The sequence below is a fragment of the Fistularia commersonii genome, chromosome 7 (assembly GCF_037954325.1).
Source record: "Fistularia commersonii isolate RoL2024-O1a breed Wild chromosome 7, RoL_Fcom_v1.0, whole genome shotgun sequence".
Classification (NCBI taxonomy): domain Eukaryota; kingdom Metazoa; phylum Chordata; class Actinopteri; order Syngnathiformes; family Fistulariidae; genus Fistularia; species Fistularia commersonii.
The window spans coordinates 17949018-17958266 of record NC_141290.1 but is presented as its reverse complement, the minus strand read 5'-3'; the positions used below and the strand labels follow the sequence as shown (position 1 = coordinate 17958266).

At 39.5% G+C, this 9249-nt stretch overlaps 1 protein-coding gene across 1 annotated transcript in view; it reads right to left on the bottom strand.

Annotated features, from left to right (window-relative positions):
• Nucleotides 1–601: 601 nt before the first annotated feature.
• rims4 (regulating synaptic membrane exocytosis 4) overlaps nucleotides 602–9249 on the bottom strand; it is a 40151-nt gene continuing 31503 nt past the window's right edge. Inside the window, exons 3-6 of the mRNA XM_086150154.1 lie at nucleotides 9122–9234; nucleotides 6807–6908; nucleotides 5061–5200; nucleotides 602–1851 (exon numbers count right to left, since the gene is read on the bottom strand). Of these exons, the coding sequence (XP_086006280.1) occupies nucleotides 1633–1851; nucleotides 5061–5200; nucleotides 6807–6908; nucleotides 9122–9234 (574 nt within the window). The 3' untranslated portion in view covers nucleotides 602–1632. The remainder of the gene's footprint in view (nucleotides 1852–5060; nucleotides 5201–6806; nucleotides 6909–9121; nucleotides 9235–9249) is intronic.

The window sequence follows — 9249 nt, the reverse complement described above, 5'->3', positions numbered from 1 at the left end:
AACATCTAACCCCTCTGTGCTGGAGTTCTCCTTTTAGATGGAATTAATTTACTGCGGATTCAAGAAGCAACCATATAGAACGGGGTCTTTGGTCGAGTGTTCTCGAAAATAAATCAGACAAACTCCAAAGGAATAACCAGTCAAATACACTGGTGTGGGAACCCACATTCAGCTCCGGGAGCTTGTCGGACTCTGGGTGTCTGAGACCGCTTTTTCTTGAAGCAGTAAATCCAACAAGGAGCCAATTAATACCTGCAGTCTCTTCTGGCTGGATGAAAACAGCAGGATCCCAGAGCTTCATTACATAATACACTGTTATATAACAGTGAATGGGAGGAAACACTTTATAATAACCAGCATTGTTTAACAATGTTTGCTTTGTTCTGAAAACTCTTCTTACAACCTTACAATCAGCATTTTTTCCATGATTTGATCTAAAATAATTCCTTTGGATATTGCATAATTTCAGCAAGAATGCATTATAAATTACTGAGTAGTCGGCAAAATATAATAAAGAGTGAATCATTTCCTAAAGTAAATTTTTTATTTGATGTAGTTGTAGTCTTATAGTTGGCATTGCTTCTTTTAATTAACTGTACTGTTTTGTTTTTTAAATTTTTATCTTATGTATAATTCTGAAGCTTATTTGTTTTTTGAGTGATAAAGTCTAAAGGGCTGTCTGCTCTTGTTTATTTATTTCTTTATTTTGACAAATTGGTGCCCAGTTATGAGTTTTCTCGTTGATTAACAAATTTTGAATATTTTCTCCTTACTTTTTGTTTTACATTCTTCCCTGTTCTTCTGAACATCAAATGGATTTGAAGGAAAAGGATGAATCATTGTCAATAAATAAATAAATGGATAAAAATGACCAAAAATAGCTAATGTGATTGGTCTAAAGATCCAGAACTAGGAAAAATACATGGATCAATTTGATATGGTTCTCCTTAATCCTGCCTGTTAACAGAAAAGTACCATTTCAATATACATTATTTAACAATCACTTAAGTGTTAATGGTGGTTACTATAAAGTATCCTAACTGGACATTCATGATTCAAATGACACCAGAAAAAAAAAAAAACTAAAACACAAAAAAATTAGATTAGTTCCTTTAAGAGAATGTCTGTATTTAGCTATCTTTGGTCCTTTGTTTCACTGTGACCTTTGACCCCACACCATGTGCACGTGAGTGTGTTGGAGAAGGGGGTCGGGGTGGGTATAATCCGAGGGAAAAAGCTGAATTGAAGCCAAGCCCGCAGGGAGGAGGAGGAAAGGGTGGGAGTAAGCGGGGAATCGTGGTCCCAAAAGAATGTGATCAATTTCTTTTGAAGTTTCCTCATTAAGCCGTTCCTTTTTGTTCCTCCATCGAAGTTGTCAGAGGAGAGCAATGGTCCTGGATGCTTTGCAACAACAAAAAAGAAAAAAAAAAAAAAAAGGCTTTCCCTTGAATTTTGATATCATATTAAAAATGATGATTCATTGGTTGAAGAAGACTCCAGTCTGGTTCAGTGCCCTTTTGAAAAGATACGTACCTGATCCAGGAAGCAGCCTGTCTGTACAAATAAAATGAAAAAACAAAGAAAAAAAAAAACAGCAAAAATTGTTTTCCTGCTTAAAAGTTCGAGGAGCAGTCATGGCCGCTCGCAGCAGGGCCCGATGGTGCTCTCCAGGGACATCTGGGATGAGTGGCGGATGAGTGGCGCCATGGCGGGATCCACCATTGAGGAGGTAGGGAAGAGCTTGTACCAGCCAATCACCATGCTGCTTAGATCCAGCTCCTCCAGCAGGATCCGAGCGACGCCCATGAAGCATTTACGGTCCATCCGGCCGTAATTTCCCCAAACAATCACCTGGGTGTGAAGAAACGCGTCAAAAAAACAAACAAAAAAAAAAAGTCACTGGTCATTATCAAAGGACATTTCATTCTTAAATTCTAGGATGTTTGTTTTTATTGCCTTGCAAGACTTAGTATTTTTCTAAATCAAATGAATAATTTTTTTTCCAACTAATTTCTTGATTCTATTACCCTTTTTCAAATCTATTTATAAATATTTTTGTGGTAGCCAAAACCATCTTGGTCGGCAGCGAGTACAATCATTTTAGGGGTCGAACTCATTCCAAAGGCTCGCTGCTTATTGATAATGTAGATCAATAATTTAGCTGCGTCACATTTTCAGAAAATACAAAAAGGGTTTTACATTTATCTGTTTTATCTGTGATCTTTTGAGAGAAAACTGAATTTTATTGGCTTTCTTTCTAAAACATCCAAGTCAGTCAAGTCCAACAATCAGACATTTTTGTGACAGAAACTTTTTTTTCAGTAGCAGCTGCTGCCGTAACATGTTATCAGAGTAGCATTGATTCAGAATGTGTGTGTGTGTGTGTGTGTGTGTGTGTGTGTGTGTGTGTATGTATGTGTGTGTGTGTGTGTGTGTGTGTGTGTGTGTTAGGTGACATCCTGATAACATCACACTCCAGCCCCTACACATCTTGTCAAGCGCTTAACAAAATCAATACCCCTTGCTGTGTGATGTGTGATGTGTGTGTGTGTGTGTGTGTGTGTGTGTGTGTGTGCGCATGTACTATCGCGGGAGATTTATACAGACTCTATATCACTCTGTTCCACTCATCTTTAAGCAAGATGCACTTCTCTGTCCATGTCGTACATGCAGGTCCATACTTTGAGCACAGAAATGAATCATTAAAGCAGCCCAGATTAGGGGGTCAGGACACCCCCCTATCAAGAGGGGCTCTGACCAGGTGAATGGGGCAAACAAACAAGGTGGAGCCATCACCCTGTGGGACAGCGGAAGACTGGAGTGGTGAGTCCACGATTTTGAGAGTTCAAGAGAGATTTCAAGAGAGATCCGAGGCAGCGTTTACACCAGGGTACCAAAAGCCACTGTCACTCATAAAGGCCTGACTGGTAGTGCTATACTAGACTGCTTTTCACCAAAATCCAGATTTTTTTATTATTTATTTTAATTTTAAAGAAGAAACGCAGCAGAAGTCAAACATTCCAGAAGTAAAAATGTCACTCAAATGACCAGAGAGGACAGTTATAGATGAAAAAACAGATATCAAATTATTATAAAGCAGTTCATTGGCAGTTTTGTATTCAACATTCTTTTGTTTTTTTTTGCTGTGTAGAAAACTGAGTAAATTTCTCATGATTCACCTCTCATCAAAATATATCTTAAACTCACCATAAAAAAAACACATTAGCACAAACGTACCTAAAATCAGCAAACAATGTGTCCGCAAACTGATGAGAATTTAGCAAGAATCTTTCTCGAAATCATATCTAAATTATCCAAACAGAAAATGACCCTGAAGGTCAGTGGCTGACTACATAAAAATCATCAATCAGTTGATAAAAATAAAGTAGTAACTCCAATTTCAGTATTAATTTACAGGCTAAGCATGGAAAATGAATTAAAAATGATGGATGCATTATGTAAATTGACAAAGCTCCTGGAAAAAAATCACGCCACCTTCTTCAACACCCTCTCAAGCCCAGCAGCAGATGTGCGGGAGCCTTCTGCTCGATGTATGGACAACTATCACATGTCAAGGTCAAACCCAAAGCGGGACAAAACCCGACCCACCGCCAGCATCTGTCTGTGAAAAGCCCTCACATCCAAGCAGGAGGCTGACTTTGAAAAATAATCTAATTTTAGCCTTTGTTTCAATTGAGATGATAAACGTATGTTCAGCTGAGTCCTGCTGCGTTGGACCATTTTCAAAATAAAAAGTGAAATCCCGGCACTCCTTATGGTGCAAGAGACTGATTTTGGTGTATTTTCCAAACCAAAGAAGATATCTTATGATAAAATATCAACACAAAGTGAGAAAGTATTGACTGAACTTTATGTTTTTTATGCCAGATTGTACTTCTTTCTTCTTATTGGCCTATTTTTCTATGCTGTCTTCCCATCTGTTGCATAGCTGTGAATGTATCACTTCCTTGTATTTTGCACCCTCTTTCCAGTGTTAAGCAGCAAGCGGAGCATCCGGAAATGGGTTGGGGGTCTAAGAAAGGGGTGGGGTTGGGGTAGCATTGTGTGTCTGCGGTGTAATCAGCCTCTGCACCCCTCCCTCTTAATTATCTGCTGGCTCTCATCACATTTGCTTGCTGGAAAGTGAAAAGAGCTGGAATCAGCAACCCTTTGCATTTCGTCTCTTCCCTCATTTAGCAGAAACTGTCCACTGCCTGAATCGACCCCCGTCTAGTCTTTGCAACAGCGATTCTTTGTTTTTCTCAACAGCCTCTGTCATCCTCTTGTTTAAAACAATACTCGCTCCATATGTTGTTTTTTTTGCACAGGGAAGAGGAGAGAAAATGCATTGTTTCAATTTTGTGCCTTATTTCCAGACATCCAATCGTGTGGATAGTGGTGTTTTTCAGTTTGTATATGGGTGCTGTAATAAAATATGTGCATCTATATTCACATATATATGAGTATCACAACTAGATGGACGGGAGGACAAATTAATAGATCCTCTGAAAGAGTTAATGTTGCCGTTAAAGGCTGGAGGAAGATCTATAAATAAATCCATTTACTGTGTGAGGAGCAGGATATGGGGAGAGGGTGGGGGGTACACAGGGACGTGAGGTGAGGTGTTGTGTTGCGTATCTCTGCAGTGTAATGTGTGTCACCAGAGTGTGTTCGTATGTCGCTCAAGAGTGTAGCATGTCCCCAGGCTTGTGTGCCGCTGCAGTGTGTTGCTTTTCCAGTGCATGTCGTGTGTCTCTGCAGTGTGCTGTGCATTTCTGAAATATACTGGGGTTGTCTTTGCAGCATGTTTGTGTGTCCTCGGAGTGTGTTGTCTGTCCCCAGTGTGTGTTAGCAGTCCCTGGTGTGTGTGTGTGTGTGTGTGTGTGTGTGTGTGTGTGTGTACGTGTATCTGTTGTTTTTCTGTTGCGTCCATAATGTACCTCGAGGGTATTATGCATCCTGGAATTTGTTGTCTTTCGTTGTGTGTGCTTGCATGTTGTTGTGTGTGTGTGTGTGTGTGTGTGTGTGTGTGTGTGTGTGTGTGTGTGTGTGTGTCCCACCTGCACCACCTTCCCCTGAGGGCTCTCAGAGAAGACCAGGACCTGGTTGTAAAGAGGATCCAAAGATTTTCTGACAGACTTGGTTTTCTTCTTAGCGACACACAAGCCGTTATCCAGCAGGTAGATCTTGATGTAGGCAGCTGGAATTACAGCACAAATGCGTGCGCGCGCACACACACACACACACACACACACACACACACAGTCATTTTACTGGGGGCAGATCATACTGGTCAGCAGTGGGGAGGATGTCAGGAGAGAAAGGGACGACAAGAATAAAATGAGTAAACAAAATGGAAAATTAGAAAATATAACATAACAAATTAAGGAAAACTAATTTGATTGAAATTGATTTTGTTCATTTCATTTGGATGCTTCGATGTCCCTGAAATAAGTAAATTTTCAGTTGACAAATTATTTAATTTTATTTTTTTTTTTTTATTTTTTTTCAATTTCATGTCATTCATGTAACTTCATTCATATAAACTGTGGAGCACAAAGCAAGAGAAGGACAAAGTCAAATTATGAAAAAAAGAGCGGAAGGAGAAGCTCTGATTATCTGCTATCATCAAACTCACTTCTTTTCAAATGACCTATTTGATGGTGAAAGAGGGCCGAGGCTCAGACAAAAACAAACAGTTTCCTGCCGATTCAGTCACTGTGGAAAAACTTGGGTCTGTACCTCCAAATATTCAACAGTAAGATCTGTCCTCTAACAACTTTGTATTATTCATTGCAATGTATGAATATTCTGCAAACTTTACTGACATTGACATTGATACTGAGCATGGGTTTTTATCTCTGAGCTGTTAGTTCCTGCAGCCATACTCGTACACACACACACACACACACACACACACACACACACACACACACACACACACACACACACACACACACACACACACACACACACACACACACACACATACATATACACACATCTACCTGACAAGATTAAAGATCCAGCCTCTGTACAGTGAAATATGGGTCAAGGTTTTTACTTTGTCTTTACATCATGGAGGTTCTTTCATCTCATTTTCTCTTTGCCCTTTATTCTATCCATTCACAATCTCTCCCTCTTTTCCTCTCTCTCTCAAACTTCGTTTGCTCAGGTTGTCCTCTGCTCTTTCATGACATTGTTCCCCTCATGTTGTGGGATTAACATTTCGGTTTGGTTTTGTCCTGTTTTTTCCTCATGTCAATTCTACTCTTATGCAATTAGGATACTTCAAAATTATGTGACTTGAGAAAAGGAATGTGATTGAATTGATCATAATTATAATATAAAAACACTCCTTAATGTGCCTTTCCCCTTTTTATTTCCTGTTCAATTATGATCGTAAGTATAATATCATGCATATTTGTATATTCAGTCATTTATTCCCTCATTATCTATGCCACTTACTTTACACACATGGTTGCAAGGGTGCGTGAAACAATCCCAGGCTAGAGGCAGGGCTTTACCTGGATCAGCAACTTGTCAATCACAAGTCCACCTACTGACATTTTTGTGTTTTCACTTAACATGTTGCATGTCTTGGACTGCAGATTAGAAACCAAAGATAATTATAGGGATAAAAGATATTTTCCTGAAAGGAAGGCTGCTTTGAACCTGGAGACAGCAGTCTCAGGATTGAAGCATGAAAACTACATTCAGCATCATTGAAGAGCCCCCTTCAGCTGTCAAGGTACTTCATGGGCTGAACAGGATGGAGGGAAACTCCCGGCGTGAGAATGAATCACCTGGAGGACCTTTGGAGCCGGGTTTCATCGTTAGTCCTCTGGCTTGGACGACCTCCACCTCAAGACCTCCATTCCTCTCCATCAGGCCAATTTCTACATCACCTGAAACAGTGAAAGGAGGGAGATGTGCTTAATACATGACTGTAATTATAACATGCCCTTCACTTTTACAGCTCATGACTCACTAAGTTGACATTACAGAAATAGCAATGATCTAAAGCTTCACACAGATCCGGAAATTTGATCAGAAAAAATATAATTTTCATTTTCTACCTATCACTTTTTGGGGTTGTTCAAGCAACAGAGATAATTTGGTAAAGGTGTTAGGCTGAGACCCTCACGGTTTCAAACACAATCAAATGTTCTCAAATGAGTGTTTTTTTCCACATGTTGTAGCTGCTGCTGAATTTTGCAGAACCAATATCTGAGAATAAATGCTAGTGTTGTTCAGTATATGTTGGGCTCGGCTCAACCTTGTTTGGTCAAATATGGAGGCTAATCCGCTCTGCAATACAGTTGTGACATTTTTTTGCATTTTTACTAACAGCTAATTCAACTTTTCCTTCAATTTTCACTGGTAGCACCTCCAGAGTGTTTTGTCCTAGAAAATCTCAAATGCTTTGAAACCAAGCACGCACAACAGCCAAGTTATTCTGGGTTGTCTGACATTATATAATTTTGAAGTGGACACTAGGTCCGGAGAGGAGCCAGTCCAGTCCCTGTTGTCAGGTCCAAGGACACAGTCTGGCTGTCGATGAAGGAACTGACCCACTTAGATTTCACGGCTGCTTGTCAAGAGCAATCTAAATACTAAACACTTAAGACCAGCAATGAACATAGACCAATACACTTCCCTGGACACACACTCTCTAACTCTGTCATTACGCATACTATCAGTTATAGACACCACAGGGAATTAGACGGGAGTCGGCTCCAGGATAACGGGCGTGGAGGCGTCGGACGAAATGGGTCACAGACCTTGTGGATTCAAACCTCACCCCGATATATGACTCAGCTCTATCAGTAGAATAGATAAATTGGAAGACCGAGAGGCCAGAACTTTTCATTAAAACCAATGACATCTGCCGTATGTGTCCTTTTGATATCAGCAAGGAACTTTGAAATAACTTAAGTACTCATGTACTAAATATTCATTATTTACAAAAAAATATTTATATAAAATATAAAATTCAGGGTTCCTTATGTGCAAATGTGCAAAATCTTGTTATTTTCAGGAGAAAATGCCAAATTTCCTTATTCCATTCAAAATACTATTCAAATATACATTTTATTTTCTCATTTCATTTGTCCCTGTGGTAATCTGATAGTGGAAAAAAAAATAGTTTGCGGAAGAACATGTCACATTTGACCATGGATTTTGTATTTTTTCTAAATTTTCTGACATTTTGTACGTAACACTGCCCTTAGTTAATCAAGTTAGAGGAATCAAGGAAGAGGATAGGATAGGTTCAGGAATGACTCCATCAGGAGGGCAGCGATTGTTAGATGTTTTTTAAAATAATATCAGAGACCAGACCAACAATGTTTGGACATGGATCTAGGGTCGGTGTGGTGCAGGAGGAAGAGCGATCATGTTTGGAACCATACATTGGGTGTTGAAGTATCATTGAGCAAGGCACTGAATCCCTAACTTGTCCCCTGACGCTGATAGATGGCAGCCAGCTGCTCATGGTCCATCCATGATGGGTTAAATGCAGAGAAGGAGTTTCCCCACAAGGGATTAATAAAGTATAAATTATTATTATTATGTTCAAAGGAGAGATAGTGAATATATGGGTCGAAGGCTGATGAGTTTGATTCAGTGAAAGCGGACATGAACTTAGTTGGTGTGAGAGATAAGGATGCAGAGGATAGGGTTAGATGAAGCCAGATGATTTGCTGTGGCGCACGGGAAAGAAAAGGAAGAAATGCTTTAAGTCCTTTGTTGAGTGAAAAGTTGTTGACCCAATGATTGTCCAGTCATGTATATTGATGAGTCATGTCCTGTCAAATAGCACAAGATTAAGTTTCACAATAACAAAAACATGTTGCTAGGACATTTATAAATTATCATGAATGTGGGAATTTTCCCCATCTGATATTTCTTTGAAATTTTCAAGATGTTTCTGCAGGTATCTTCTGTAAGGTTTTGTCATGATTTTTATTGTCATTTTAATGGTATTGTAATTGTAAACAATAGTGGATGTTAACATCATCCTTAGTCCAACTGATTGGAGATTAAATGAAACCTATGCTAGCTTTCAAAATATCAATACTTTAAACAAACAACCAAAACAACTAAAAACACATCTCACCCATTGACGTGGTGGCCAACGTCTGTCGCCCAACAAACTGAGCCGGTCCCATCCCATCCAGGAAGTCACTAAACTGGGTGTCCGAAGCTAAACACATGCCACTGTAGTTCAGACTGTGTAGACAGAGA